The sequence below is a fragment of the Falco biarmicus genome, chromosome 2, assembly GCF_023638135.1.
Source record: "Falco biarmicus isolate bFalBia1 chromosome 2, bFalBia1.pri, whole genome shotgun sequence".
In the NCBI taxonomy this organism is placed as follows: Eukaryota; Metazoa; Chordata; class Aves; order Falconiformes; family Falconidae; genus Falco; species Falco biarmicus.
In genome coordinates, this window is record NC_079289.1 from 80,516,605 (window position 1) to 80,532,603 (window position 15,999).

Sequence of the window (15,999 nt, forward strand, 5' to 3'; positions counted from 1 at the left end):
CCAATTTCCAAGACACATTCCAAGTCTTAGGTTGTCTGCTCCCCAACTGTATCTCTTACTTTCCAAGGAAGTGAGCTCTTCAAGAATGAACAGATTCAATGTGTAAAAAGCATCCTGCCCTGACCCCCCAGGGGAGGGAAGGGAGCCAGGTCTGGCTATGCTGCAGCATGAAGGAGTGCACACACAGGCCTCCTCAAAGCCTGGCCCATGAACAGCAGTGCCCCAGTGCCAAAGGCAATGCAGCCAGACAGTGGTTTCTGCTTCTGGGAGAGGAGCTCCACAGGGAGCAGACCTACCTCTTTGCCCTGCCCCAAAGGACAAGCTTTTGTTAGCAAGCTGCTTCTTCCTCCCCCACGCTAATTTCCTTTCTCACTTCCTCTGTAAACAGAATCTCCTTCTTTCTACGTCACTGTGCTTAAGGGTTGAATCCTTGGAAGCAAATTTCTTTTTTCTCTCCCTCTTGGTGCCAGAACACCCTTTGTCCTTTTGTCTTCCCTCAAAGTATCCAGAAAGGATTGCTTCATTCTCATTTAGGATCTTAGCATCTCATTTAGGATCTTAGAAGCCTCATTTAGGATTATTGCAGTCTCCCATCCAGAGGGGCAGAGGAGCACAGGGCTGGAGCACTTCTCCCTCCCATAACCTATGCCGCTGAGAGCAGGAATACCAGTTCAGTTTTAGCCCTCCCCACAATACAGGAGCTGCTCCTCTTGGCATCCTTGTCCTGCTTTCATAGCACGAGCCCAAGAGAGCTCACACTGCCCAAATTCAGACTGCTTTGTGCAAGCTGGTCTGCAGACAGGCAGGACCAGCATGCCCAGGGCCGCCTTTTCCACTGAGTTCTCTGTAACCTGGCAGGATCAACATCTCCTGGGATGGAAAGGCCTCGTAGGACTTTGCAAAGATAGCTACTCTTAGCAGCTTGCATGGGTCTCACTAATTACCCATGGGTGGACTATCAGGTTCACAGAGAGGCCATGTCACAGCTACACAACAGGCCAGGAGCTAGCTGGAGGCTGGCAGCCATACTGGGTATCAACACCTCAGGCTCCCTATTCTCCTCTCTGCCACCCACCGCATGGACAGCCAAGTACTAGCTGAGCAAGGTAACAGCCCCCTTGTGTCTGCCAGACACTTCAGATACTTATTCCAAAGACTTTTGCAACCCAAATAAAAGTGGTCGGACTAAGGCAGAGAAGAGGGAAGTTAACAGGAAAAGAACCAAAGCAGAAATCTAATCTGGAGGACTGAACCCTCCAGCATACTCCCTCTGAAATTAGGAATGCTCCAACACCAGCTCAGCCTCTCAGCAAATTTGGTCCACATGACTTACCTGAGCACACAGGAGGTCTGTGACTGCACAGGGAACCAAACCCACATGCCCTGAGTCCCAGATAAGCCCAGCAGCTATGCCGTGACCCATCTTGGGAGGCCTGCATCTCAGGGCCCAGCAAGAACAGCAGGAACAATACCTCCTGGCCACCAGTGCAGCACAAGCTGTATATTGTATATCTTGTACCCAAAGAAATGGAAATGCAGCTCTAAGAAACTGTAATTTAGTAGCAGCTGAGCACTAAAATGGAAAGGCTCAGTTTGTGTAGTAACATTTCATTTTTTGTGGCATTATAGCAGTACCTTAGAACATTTTCCATCCTTTCCTCTGTAATCCTCTTGTGACAGCCTTATTGGTGAAAAGGTTGCCAGCGGGCCACCCCCTGCTGTAGACAGCCTATGCAATAGAAACTACCTATCACTACAGAGCACTCCATTATAATTAAAAAATAATGGCAAATGCACTTTCTCCCTTCATCCATCCTGAAAAACGTGTATCATTCTGAGGCCAAAGGCTTGTGGAACACCAAGCACTTTCCGTTACAGGCTTGGTATGTTGCTCAAAAGCTGCCTCCTCTGTGGCAGCTTCTTGATCGGTTTCACTGTGCTCTCAGGCTTGTAATCTGCCCTAGAAGCCTCCCCCCTCCCTAGGCCACTTACAGCATCACTATTGTTTTTAGCAGCTCATTTTTTCAGCTGACTTTAAGATCCCCAGAGGCAGTCCCTTTTTTTCTGACTGTGTTCCAGGTTGCCATTGGATGCTCATGAAATGACTCCAGCACCTTTTGGTCCCTTGCCATTTATAGCTAAGAGGGTACCACCTTTCCCTTGGCTTCCTTACCAGAGATCTGCCTGCCGCTAGATTAGCTGCCTGGGCACTGGAGACACGGGCTCTGTCTGACAAGCAATCTCTGAAGGTTTCCGGGGCAGTATTACACACTGTCAGCATTGTTAAAGCTGAATAGCTCGGTGGCAGATCGGGGCTGCACAGGACAACATTGCTAGAGAGGCTTCCTGAAGGGGCTTCCTTACTGGAACCAGGGTGACTCACTCCTACTCAGCTGCTCTTGTCTCAGGGAGATTAAGCTTCTGCTGCAACAGGGTAGTAACGATGTTAATGCAAATCACTCTGAAGGAATAAACAGTTACTGCACTAAAAAGAGAAAGGGTACTTTTGGGAAGAACAGCAATTGCTGTCGGTCCCTTCTCGCTGCTGACCACTTTCCGAGTGCATGGAGAGCTCCGCGTCTCTTTGCGTCAGGCACAGGATGAAGCGTCCACTGCATTTTCCAAAACGCAGCTGCACCCAGCCAAGCTGTTAAATGTAAAAAGCGGTCACAAGAGCATGCGTATTTATGTATGCGCATGCTGGGGATCTTGCAGGCACTATGGCAAGCCTACACGTCAAAAGCAGAGGTAACCACCTGCCCATCTGCCACACTGGCATTGTGACTATGGGCCCATTAGGCATTACAGACCCCCCAGAAGTCCTCCATTTTCCCTGTGAGCAGCTCTGCCCACACACCTCCAGTGCCAGCAAGGTCTGCTGGGGTGGGCAGGGAGGCCAGCAGGAGAGCCTTTGCTTACTGGCGCTCAGGTTTGCAGTGTCTGTGTGTCCTTCAAGTTGGCCACCCTGTCCTTCCCAGGTTTGTTACTCAGGGAAGGCATCCTGCATAATGCTAGCGCCGCTTTCTGGCACAGGCAAGGCCCTAGTGCTTTCAGCCACCCTCCCCAAAGGAAGGCAGCTCAGGAAAATCATTCAGGATCGCATGCGCCAGTGCCCCCCACCTGGGCAGAAACACGCCTGCCACGCTGCTGGGAGAAGAGCCCAGAGCATTGCTCAAATCCCGGGCATGCCTGCCCCCACCCCGCTCAGCTGCTCTGCCCTGCCCTGCCCTGCTGGTCCCCTCCTCGGGGACTTCACTCCCTTATGCTGGCACCCGGCCCGCTTTCAAGCAGCAGGGTCCAGCCACAGGCTGGCGTGCTGTCAGGAGTGCCCGGCTGCTGGCTTCGGGCTCCCCAGGGCTCTGCTGGGCCATTTGAGGCTTGTCTTGATCCTCTTTCATGGCCATCATGCTGTGGAGGCAAGGGATGCTCCGCTTGAAAAGCATCAGGCAGCTCACCCACACGTGAAGCGGTCCTTTCACCACAAAACCTCCCCGATGTCTCCTCTCAGTGCTGTCATCAGTGGCATGGAGGAGCTGCCCTCGGTGCAGCAAAGGCAGCTGACACCTGCTCAGCTTGGCCTGGGACGCTGTCAGCCATGTATAAAGCAGCTGAGGAGGCAGATGGAGACAGAGCGAGGCCCCGTGTGTCTGCAGAGCCACTCATGCCAGCTCCTTGTCACCATGCCACAGCTGCCTCAGCCCTGCAGCAGCTCAGCTCTGCTCCCCACCAGCATGTTGGCTCTGTGGAAACCTCCCTTTCAGCAGAAGCTGCCTTCTACCCAAACCCAGTCTCTTCCCCGTTTGCTGCACACCTCATGCCAGGCCAGCGAAGCCCTGCTGGGAGCTCCACAGCCCGTCGGCAGGAACAGCACTGCCTCGCAGGGCCCCAGGCTGCCATGCCCTCAGCACCCTGGTGCTCAGCTCCCCACTTAGCCCAGCCTGAAGACCTGCCTCCCATGTTTCTCTTTGCTTGTCATCACCATGGCACCACCTTGTAGATCTTCCACCTCTAATGAAATGTTCTGGCACGTGCCTAGGAGTACTGACACAAATCCAGTTGCTCCAGACATTGACCTAGAGGACTTGTTACCCTAGCAGGGCATCCTGACTTTCCTTGGTCTCTGAATGCCCACCGCTGTCTTCCCCACGCCAGCAGCTCCTGGAAACCCACAGGCTGAGAAAATGGCAGAAGTCCTCCTAAAGATCCATCCTTGTGCTGCACCAAAGGCCCAGCGAGCCCTACGACAGCTGTAAATATGCCGGGAACCAGAGCAGCAAGTCCTCTGGTAAAGCTGCAGTACACTGGCAGGCGGCGAGGGGCTGGTTGCATCGATCAGCTTTCGCACACATCATGGCTAAGCCAAAGTACCCTTGAAATTGATTCTGGACACAACAGATCCTGCTCAGGAGGAAGAAGCGCAGACCCAAGAGCTGGGCTTTTTTCCCCTACATTCTCCATTTTCTGTTTTCTGCTAATACAGGGTAACTGCTGCACTTTATTTGACCCTGGTGGCAATACAGCTACAGAAGAAAGGAAGCATTTATCTCTCTGCAGAGAGCGACAAACAGCTTGCTTCCCTAACACCCAACCCATTCCCCTGCTTCGGTTCAAAGTAAGACCCAGGTGGCACGAAAGCCACTTACGCAGCTCAGTTGGACCTGACCTTTCCAATCCACCCAGCAGAACCACCCACATCTGGCCCTTTCCCAGCCCTTGCCGAGGCCCAGACCAGCCTTGCCCTCAGTGATTGCTGCCACTCATGACTGCAGCACAACAGCACACCAAATGAAAACCCCGTGCATTCATTTGACTGAGCACCTGGCATCAGAAGTGCTTTAACTACAGCCACGCCCGCAGTAAAAATTATAGTCCTATAAATTACATGACCTATAATTTGGTCAAAGTCTTTTTAAGGTTTCCGACTGAGCAAGTTATAGGTTGCAAAGGTCATCATAAAGCATCAGAGAAATTAAAATCTGCGTGACATCAGGAGTTTTCTGGTGACTTTTATCAGCTGTGACTTGTAACTCTCATATACGAGAAGCAACTAGCAGTTGCAAAAGTTCCTGCATACAAATCAGGAAATTAGCTACAGAACAACACAGACGCGGCCAGATGTAGCTGCAAATTAGATGCTGTGAAGGGAAGGGGCAGCCATGCTTTGCAGATCCCTTAACTTGTAGCACGTACATGGGGCAGGGATAACAAGAGGAAACAGAGGTTGCTTACTCTCCAGTAAAACTCCTTTCTCCTCATGTCCAGCACCCTTGCAGGGCTGGAAGCAGTAGAGGAGATGAATCACACAACATTTGCAAGACCTGTAAAATCTTACCAATTCTGAAGTCCAATTTGTGCTAATCGGCGCATATCGCAAGCACAAACACTAACCCAAAGGGGCAGCTAAATGAGTGGTGCAACCAGCTGAAACTGAATCATCTGCAAGTTCACTCGTGTCCGTATCACCAAACTGTCACCCTCTCCCATTCCTCCTCCAACTTACTTCCCTCTCTTAAACAACCATAATGGGATGATGTGTCTTGAACTCTAGTTCACCACCATTGTCCCACCTCCTGGGAGTGGGCCAGTGCTGGCATGCAACCAAACAGCAGCTTCCCCCAGGAGCTGGGCAGCTGGTTGCTGTTCTCATCCAAGATCCCACAGGCCCCTTCAGAGATGCCAGGCCACTCATGCTGCTGTGTCTGCCACTCAGCACGGGGCACAGAGCCACCGGGGAAGGTCTGCCTTTCTGGGTCTCCCTGTCTTCTGCTGAGGTTTTCCACTTTCTTTTCAGCCAGCTCATAGTCCAGGCCAAACATCAGCCTAAGATAACACATAAAGAAGCGGTGGGGCAGTACATTATATAGCTAAACTTCTTAAGTCACAGGAAACACACTTAGGGGATCCTAATTTAATTTTCTTTTGCATCTAATTGATCAGCAGCAGCAAATATGGAAAGCCAGCATTTCTGAGGAGTGTTAGCAAGCTGACATAATTTCAGCAGCTCTTTACACAGCATATAAAACTGAATGGACTGAAGTTCAACTGTAAGTGTGCAGCTGATACTGTGAAGTAAACAGGCGCTTTCTTCAAAGGGTTTTTAAAACCGGTTTTTCATAGATTTAGACAGAGATTCTGTTTAAAACAGATTTAGCATAAGAGTCAAATTTTGCTTTCAGTTATATGAGTATAAATCTGGAGTAACTCTGATAATCTTAAAGCAACACCAAACTCTCATTTTCCTCTTCACCGAAACTCTGAGATTGTGCAACAGAGCAAACGGCAATGATGGATAAACTCTGGACTTTGAACACGGTTAGTAAAACTAGTGCTTTGACTGTGTGAAACATCTTATCTCCTGCAAGCTAGTAATGCAAGTAATCAATTACTACACAGAAGAATCCCAGACTTTTCCACAGGATCCAGAAAAAGCAACATTCTAAAGCCAGCGTTTTCCAAAGCATAGGCTGAACTCATTTTAAACCAGTAAAGCTTCCTAATGGCCCACAGTTTCAGACCGAAGCAAAACTTCACAGCAAAATAAACCCAGAGATTTATAATGCGTACGTTAACCATTCTTTAACTGCAGCAGCAACCTTACAGTGTCACACTGTGTTTCTGTATATCACTCATTGTTCCACTTTGTAAATAAAGCTCTAAGGTTTTGGAGCAGCACCTCTTCTTTAGAGACTTTCTTATACTCATAAACCATCAAAAAAGATGTGCTTCAGGGGAGAGGGAGACTCAAAGGAGATCCACAGTTACTCAAGAGCCCTATTTCTGGCACTAGCCACACGAAGACAAATGAAGACTTTAACCACTCTCCCAAACAAGGATTTCTCAATCTTATCAGCAAACAAGTTTCTAAAAATGCTGCCTGTGAACAATAGGGTAATCTCAAAACTTGCTCTGTATCTATTATTGCAAAATAGACACCAAAAGATAGGATCCATCTCAACTAAACAGTCAGCACTCTTGCATCAGCAGGTCACCGGAGCTTCCTCTCCAGCCAACGGCATAAGGCTCCCACCAATTTTAACATGGAGAAAGAACCAGTAAAGAAGGCATTGATGACGCTGATTGAAAAGTGTAAATCACTGGTTTATGATAGATACCAGGGTCTGGGAGAATCCCAACAGGACGCTATGCATGGGGTATAGCAGGCACCTGTATGGAAAGCTGCAGGCTTCACTCCCACAGCAAAAAGGTTCAATTGATGGCAACACAGCCCTAGACCTGCAGAGGAGCAGGAGGAGGGGGCTGGTCCCTGGCTCCATTAAATGGGGGATGAAGGAACGTGAAAACCAGCAAAAAGATGTAACAGTTCACAATGCAATCTGCAACTAGTAATGTCCAACTTATTTTACTAAAATATTTAAGTATGAGAAGCCTTAATGAAATTCCAAATACTCTGAAATGTTAGAGGGTCAGGCTTATCCCTGGCTTCTATTTGCCTAACTACAGTACAATTTGACTCCAGTGACCCTTTTTAATTTCCAAAACAAAAAGTTTTATGAATTTGCTTCCCTGTGCTAACAAGTTCCACTTAAATTTTTCTTTTCCAGAAACCCAAAGAACTGAAACCACAGCATTAATTGCAAACACCTAGACAAAGTAAATTTAGGGAAAACTTTAAGGCTTTCCTAGGGGCCTGTTTGTCACAGGTTCTCTATAATGCTTCTGGTATTTTTGCTCTTTAGTATTTTTTAAGATACACTGTGTTTCACAGATAAGGTGACTTTCTCTTATTTATCGTCTTGCATAATGGAACACTTAGTGCAGAAAAAAAAAACTTTCTGAAGGCCAGTGGATCATCGATAGCTTGATTCTAAAGATTCCTGGCAAACCGCATCTGAAAATAAAGTCATCTGGTAGATGTCCAAGGACTAATCATCAGATCTGAGCTGCTTGCTGGGGAAAAACTGCAGTGTCTTGAATCATCTATTTTAGCATGGCTTTTAAGCACTGACCATGCTAGTGGACACACAATTAAAATGAACAGTCCTGTTTATTTCCTGATTTCCTACGAAAATGAGGTGCAATTGCATTGCCACTCCCCCTCGTAACACTGAATCTGTCAGTCATCTCCCAACAAACTTGGCAGAGGGAGAAGACTTCTAAAAGATAATTAAGCTCCCTCAAGCTCCCAGCTAGGGTAGCAGCAGAGAAGACCTAAATTAGAACCTTTATGAGGGTAAAGCTGGCAGAGCGGCATACACCCTGCTTGGTGGCAACTAACCAGCCCATCACTACAGCTTACCAACCTGCCATGAGCATCCGTGTCACCCTCAGCTCACGCGCTTCATGCTGCCCCTTAGATGGACTTGGTTTCAGTGGGAAGGGCTGGGAAGGACAGCAACATTTTCAAGAAATATCTCAAATCTACAGAACACGAGGCTTCGCCAGCTCTTCTGCTCACAGAACCACTTCTTTTTCTGCTATTTAATGCCTTCCAAAAGTTTGATACAAGACCTTCACAAGCAGATACCAATTAAATGGGAAGTGGATGCCCTTCAGCGTTTCTTAAAATTTAATGCTTTCATGAGTTGATATTCCAGGAAATTACCGATTATCATTTTGATCCCTTTAGGATAAAACTCTAGGAGGTTTAACTAGGACAGCAAGATTAAAAACCAAATCCAAAGCAAGCATGATTGAAAGATTCAATGTAGTGTTGAATCAGACAGGGCAGAACCCACATGCAACCCTTTCACTTACGCGAGATCTGTATCTTAATCTCCATTTTAGACAGTCCCAAATCAGACTGCTACTGTTTGCAGCATTGGAGCCAATCATTTCAAGTAATTTTAAACTGATTTATTACATTTCTAACTCTGAACATTCATCATTCTGCAAACAGCCTAATGGGAGATGACCGATGACTCAACTTACACATTTTACAATGGTTTTCCTCTAAAACTGGCTACCAAGCACAGTATTTAAACCCTACAAAGTTTACTTCATGTTTCTCTGCAGTTGGATTAGAAGTCCACATTGTATTTTGTTAATTTGTGAGTTCACAGCTGAGGTACCATAACTTTAGTATGAAAAAGTTGCTACCGCAGCATTGCATTTTTCATTTGCTGGCTGCGTTTCTGTCATCAAAGAAATGGATGCTATTTTTTTTCCTAAAAAAATGTGTAAATTCTACCGATAATAAGCACACAAATGTTTGTATTTACCAGTGAGGTAAGCAAGGTGTACACAGAAACTTCAACAAATACCACAGTTGTGAGAGAATGCAATGCTGCTCACAACAGAGCAGTTCATTTTAGCCTCTTTGGTGCACAGCAAGTTACCACGGACAACAGTAATTAATTTCCTTTTTTCAGGGTTTTTGAAACAACAGTGGCTGTTTCTAGTATGCCTGGCAGCCACTGACTGAGTGGGCTTGCAGTTTGAGTGAATCTGAATGCAAATTTTGAAAGCAGAATCCACTACACGCTACAGAATTTAAGTGTTCTTTTATTAGAATAGAAAGAGGTGAGAAGTAACAACGTAACTGGAACTTGGGATGCATTCTGACACAGAACAGTCATGAAAAGCAACAAGGTTTTCCTCACAGTACAGTAATTCGTAAGGGTGGGCCAAAAGGATTATTTACCACTGCAATAAACTATATGTAATCAGTGAATGACTATTGTACTCCCTATATATGGCAAACAGATGACATAACCTGGATCGTTTTGGAAACCCATTATCAACAAAATCCTACTCAAAGAAATAAAGTCTGTCCCAACTCCACTAGACTACCTAAGATCATCCTGGGGGAGCTAAACGCCAAGATTTCCCAAGTATTATTTCAGTTGGGTTACCTAACTCCCCAAAAAGGATTTTGTCAGAGGAAATTAGGCAGAGGTTTTTTCAGTCAAGCCTATCTCCCACAACTCTTGCAGCACAAAAATATAGGAAAGACGTAAGCAGTTGGTGTCATAGATCTCTTCTATGCTTCATACTCAAGTATTTTAAGATCTTCAAGTAGTTCTTTTGCAAGTGCTTGCAGTTCTGCATTGCGGCTCTTTGACAGTGCAATGATACGCTGAAATGGCAAAGTATCACGCATCTCAGAGGCTGCCTTGGCTAATACTTCTGGCTCCAGAATCACAGATTGGAGGAGCCGCAGAGCATGAAGACAAACTTCTGTATCCGGGTCTAAAAGCGGGGGAGGAAAAAATCCAGTGCTCATTAGAAGCCAGACCAATAAAGCAGCATTAAAGCTCTACAGTGCCATTCCCCACGACCCACCAGGCACGCAGGGAATAACTAAGTTTCGTAATTCACAGCCGCCATTTGGTGCTGGCAGGCTGGCTCTAGAAGGAGCCTGAAAACATCATCTTCGCCCTCCTCAGCAGCTTGTGCTCAGCAGTGTTTGGGAGGCAGAGGTAACCAGGAACCTTTCTCCTGTTTTTCAAATGTTGAAAACATTATAAATCAGGGAATTTATCAACTTGAATTTATCCAGTCAGTAGCCAAAATGTACTGTTGGCTGCAATCCAATTTAAGAGCAGGACAAGCTATATCCCGTGACTATTCAGACTTAAAAACAAAACAGACCAACTAATCAAATCAAACCAGGCTTTTTCTTTAATTTCTTTTTATACAAGCCTTCAGATTTCTTCAAAGCTCAATAAAATATTAATCTTTATAAAACTTTCTGGTAACCATGTTATCACCCTTCCAAGTGTTTAATTCAGTCTACAAAAACCTGAAATGGGTATTGAAGCTAAGCACTGCACCTTAGGAGTGCGTCAGAGAAATGTAGCAAAGACCTTTGACTGAAGCTAGGAAGACACATAATAACTCTACTGTTAAGAACACAGGATGCATTTTTAATTACTAAAACATTAGGAGCATTATATTTTAATCATTCACAACAGTCCATTTGCATTTAGTTGTTTATAGCTTTATCAAAAGCAACTAGTTGAAAGCCCCATTTTTGCATTTCTGTATTCCGCACATTCCAAATTAAAATTTATAATATATTTTTATGGCTGAAGTAGTTATTTATTCCACGTGCTATGCATTTTTTATGTGCTTGTCATTAACATATCTAGTCTTCAGCGAGGTTTTGATAAAGCATTGTGCAGAAATGTTGCGAAAAATTAATTCAGATCACTTTGTGCACAAAATCATCACAGAGACCAAGACCAAAATCTCACTGAAGCAGCATAAATGCAGTGCAGCAATAAACCACACTGTACTGAGTTTGAAGGAAGCGTTTGGTGGGCTGAGGCAAGTTCTTTACTTTCCTGGCTTATTTTAATACATAACACTGGTGACCTGAAAAAGGACTAAAGAGACTTATTCATTAAAATGTAAGGGGAAACACTGAAAGCACCCAGGGGAGAAACCAGAAAGTGATGGACAGCGAAGATGACTATGGCCTTAAGCATGAAACTGACTATCAAGATGGAAATTTTTAAGTAATTCCCACTAGCACATGGCTGAAGCACAATAGTCAAGATTGTGACATCTGATCTACACCCACAAGCCAGGCACTATCTTCTCTTCCTCCATTTTCCATCATAAACGAGATACGTAGGTCTTTTCTACCGTAACTTCTTCCCTGTTTAAAATGTAAACTTCTTATGAAAGGAATTCTACTTTCTCCTGGGAAACTAGCAGAATCTACTATAATCTGAGGACACAGGAGTTGTCCAAAACCAAACACTAACAAGCATTTTCTGATTTTCTGTATGATGAGAATCTCAGCTACTGGGCATACTGGACAACTTCAAACATTCAAATCAGCTTTTTTTAAAAAAAGCACCCTGCAGAACTGGCCATACCCATAGCACAGCCACTCCTACTGCTGCCACCTGGGCTGAAGGCTCTAAGGAGTCTCTTTCCATCACCACCTTCAGCAGTACCAGCAGATGCAATTTTCTGACTGATGAGCAGCCATAACTCATGCAGAAACGCTGCAACTCAGCCTCACAGACAGCAAGACTTTATATCCAATTTCTTGGGCAGCAACACTTCAGTGAATCCTTTTGAAAAAACTCTGGGTGCAAGTTTTGGTTTTAAGATTTATTCTGATCTAATCAAAATATGACTAAACACCTTGAATTCTTCCTCCTATTCCTTCCATTTTTGTCTTCATGTCTGCCAGAGGTTTCTTTTAATTCTTTTCTTTTTTTTTTTTCCCCAGACATAATGTTCAAGCTCTGCACATATCATCTGCCCCCCTTCCTGGTACTTAGTACTATTCTACACTTACTCACTGGAAATAGCAGCAACAAGACATAGCCCGAACAGGTAAAAAAGAAAGAAGCTTTTGGGAGTGAAATCTATGTAGTTCATTACAGTCTTCCTCTGTGTGACATTATTCTTCCATGAAATAAAGCCATTATTAATGTTAATGGCTTGCACTACTGCTGGGAAGCTTCATATATGTAAGATGTTTTAAATCCCTGGATGAAAAGTGCTTTGCTATTAATACTGTTACAGGCATTTATGTTACCATTATCTGCAAGTGTTTAAAAGGCTGTAGAAAGTAAAGAATTGATCAGGGAAGTGTTAGCAGGGGAGCTAACAAAATTAGGATCTGTAGAAGATCAGGAAATTACTTCCAGCTTGACGAGCAAGAACATTTTCCAGTAAGGGCAAAGAGGTTCTAGGAAGAATCTCCAGCAGCAGCCAGGGAAGGAAGCTGAATGGCTTGAGTCACTCAAATGAAGAACAGATTAGGCACTCAGGCATACAGCAAAGGAAGGAAATGATCCTGCACCAGAAAATTACTTAATATGCATTTAACCTCTGATTGCCATTGTTTTGCATGTATTCTGAGATGCTTCAAGTTAAATACATACATATGCCTTAAAATATACTCCCTTAGGGATTACATGCAGTTTTGAGAATACTACTTATTATGGATAATCATGTTTTCTAAGAGGATTTAAAAAAAAAAAATACTCTAGAAGTCTTTCTCCAGTATCATTAGGGATTTTTTCTAAGAACCCCATCTAAAGAATACTCAGAAGAAATGTAAGGAATCTTCATTATTCAGCATTATATTTATTTCAACAGCTTCCAGATTTAGTCATTTCTACACTAGCTGAGTAACATTTCATTTGTACAAGATAAAAAAAATCCTTTAGTTGTAATCAAATCACCACATTATATCCTCCCAACAACTAGCACACACATCTCTTCAACCAAGATTTCAAAACTATAATCATTATTTCTGGGGAACAGGGGAAGAAATCAAGCTGCTTGCCTCAGTTGGGGATCACAAGCTTAGCGTAAGCCTACTACCATCGTAAAATGCTGATGCAATTTTAACAAGGTGTTGAAACTGCTGGAGTTTGCCAATGTTCTGCTAGCTGCCAGCACTATCGTTTGATGTCACTGGTTTTCAGTCACTGACAAAAGCAACTGATAACGTCGACAGATTTTAGTCACATCTGCCATTAGCACCATGGTCTCAGATGAACTGTTCCCTACAGCAGGGTTTAAGTAATTGCATTACATCAATGCTAAACAGCTTATCTACAATTGGCTGAGTTGTGTGAACTCAATTTACACGTGGCCATACCATTCCCTGGCCACCTGAATACAAGATTTACTATCAGCAAACTGTTTTACAGCTATGCCTGTGTATAAGAGCAGTATTTCAAAAGCTCCTCACTACTGTCATAAATGTCATTCAATTCAATTACTGTTTGATTCTAGCATGAAGGGACACCTGCCACTCCACCCTTCCTTTTTGTGAACCTGTCAAGACTACCTATGTTCACAGCACGTCTAACAGAGACAGTCAGGGCCACAGCTTGCCCCATCTAAGATCTCTTCACATTGCCAATGCTGGCGAAGGTATGCCAGTATCTGGAGCAGCAGTTTTCCAGACATTTCCATAACGCTGATAGGTCTGAGGAGACAAGAAACATTGCAAAAAAGACACTATGAGGGGAAGGAGCAGGGAGAACACTACGGCAGAAAGAAGACTGAGCCTTGCTGCTGCAGTTCTTGTGGACATTGATGCACTTTCTCTCTACGACATACTTGCCCCAGCTCCTGTGTAACAGCTGGGTTTGCTTCAGTCTCCTCCCTGGCCAGGTGGCTGCTCCCACATGGAGTTCAGATAATCAGAACTCCCCTCTCTCCTGCGGACACACTTGTCATGCTTTTATCGGAAATTCTTGAGAGAGGCTCCCAGAGTCCAAATTGAAGCAGCAATTCAGTCCCAGTTTCCCTGACTGCTACTTAGGGGGTGCAAGTGAAAAGGAGCTTGCATAGACATCGCTCTGCAGCTGGCAGATTTGTGGGCGAGCTGTTATGTTGTCCAGCTCCCATCCGTCCTAGCTTGGGCTTCTGAAGATTCCCACAGTAGCTACTGAACAAAAGTAACAATGTAAGAACAAGCCAATGCTTTACAGTGACAGACGCATGTTAAGGTTTCTTACATACATACACAAAAGGAGCAACACTGTGTTCCTCCGGAGAACGTCAGTTTGCATGAGTCTGCTGTGAGGCAGGGCAAGGTTGTAGTCAAGAAACTCCTGCACAGATGGCAAGGACAGCCACACCGCACGCAGCCGGAGCTCCATCTGGGCAAGTATCATTTGCAGCAGCTGCTTCCAGAAGAGTATGGAAAAGGGCAAGCGATCAGTGAAACTTCCCCCAGCCACTCTTCCAGCCTCTCAGCTAACTGTGGTTCAGGGACTTCCTGCGTCAGAGCTGACATCTTTACATTTAAGAAAATAGATGTGGTCTTAAAGGACAAGAAGGGCAATCCTCTTTTTAAGATTAGTTTCATAGTCTGAAGGGTATGAAACTGTTGAGCACTTGAAAGGCTGGTAACTGAGGTTTTGATTTAAGAACCAAAATTTTTTTTAATACAGACATCAGTTTATAATCAGGGGGGAGTCTGTTAGTTCAGATGTCTTTTAAATAACATGCTGCCATGCAAATAACCTGAATTTTCAAAAACTCTCACAGCCAAAACCAACTCAGACAGAAAAGCAAGGCATTAGAAACGGTCAGGGTTAGTCATGAAAAGCAAATATTGAAGGTTGTAGGCAGCATTAGCAAAATGAGAATGTGCTTCATGCAGGCATTTATAACAGAGACAGTCATTTGCAAAGAATTTGGGTAAACAAGGTTAGATTTCCATGTGGAACTGGGGTGGAGGAAACTGAAGGGCAAGATCTAAAATTAGTCATACTTCTCTTGTAGTCTTTTGTTTAATGAAGTACCTGGAGCAATTTCCCAGCTATAGATGACAAGTGTCACTGACACTGTCTCTCCGAATTCCACACTTTCTCATGTATCCAAGGAGATCATTTTTTTAAGCTGCATTCAAAGAAGAGTACGGAAAACCAAAATAAAGATACAGAATAGCAAAATAAAAATAATAATAATAAAAAAAAAAAAACAAAAAACAAACCAAAACAAAATCCAAAACAAACACCAGAGAAGAACCTAGACCCTTTTTCTCCAGCACCCATGTGTTGGTAGATGTTCTGTACGATCACAAATGAAAAATATAAATCTAATCTTTATTATTAATACCTCAGCTGACTGCGTCACATTCTTCAAAAGGTCCTTGGCAAAAAAGCCTCAGTCTACCTCTTTGGGAATTACAGAATGAAAGTCTTATTGCATCTATAGATGTAAAGCACCAAAAAAAATACTGACAAATCTCAGGTGGATTTCTACCCAAAATTATATAACTTCATTTTTTATTGCTGAGGACAGGGCTTCTTAAATCTGAAAGTTATGTGAAACCCTTAGCCATGACATCAGCCCAGGGACAGCAGCTGATGGAGGAAATTAAAGCTGCCAATATTCTCCAAGAAGGGAACAGCTGCTCTGCAAACAAAGGGTGCTCCACAAGAAGAGAATTCTACTGATCCCAGAAGCTGCTCCATGGACAGAAATCTGAGTCATCATTCACGTGTTTTATGCTGGCAGGAGGCTGGGAAGATATAGGTAGGCAAAGCTGATACCTACACAAGAACGCAACACTACATAAGCTATCAGAGTATATTCTTCAGTGAT

The 15,999-nt window shown here is 44.4% G+C and overlaps 1 protein-coding gene across 7 annotated transcripts in view; it reads right to left on the bottom strand.

The window, feature by feature from the left end:
• The window catches only part of HSF2BP (heat shock transcription factor 2 binding protein), an 85,243-nt gene that overhangs the window by 41,238 nt on the left and 28,006 nt on the right, over positions 1-15,999 (bottom strand). The window contains exons 8-10 of one of the 7 annotated variants that reach the window (XR_008820028.1): positions 15,195-15,291; positions 14,403-14,570; positions 10,029-10,149 (exon numbers count right to left, since the gene is read on the bottom strand). The exons of 1 other annotated variant lie outside the window; for it this stretch is intronic. Coding sequence is in view for 1 of the 6 variants with exons in the window: in XM_056327449.1 (XP_056183424.1) it covers positions 9,941-10,149 (209 nt within the window). In the remaining 5 variants the exon portion in view is untranslated. Of the gene's footprint in view, positions 1-9,442; positions 10,150-14,402; positions 14,684-15,163; positions 15,292-15,999 lie in introns of those variants that run through there. 5 more of the 7 variants (XR_008820030.1, XR_008820032.1, XR_008820029.1 and 2 more) reach the window with 5 other exon arrangements.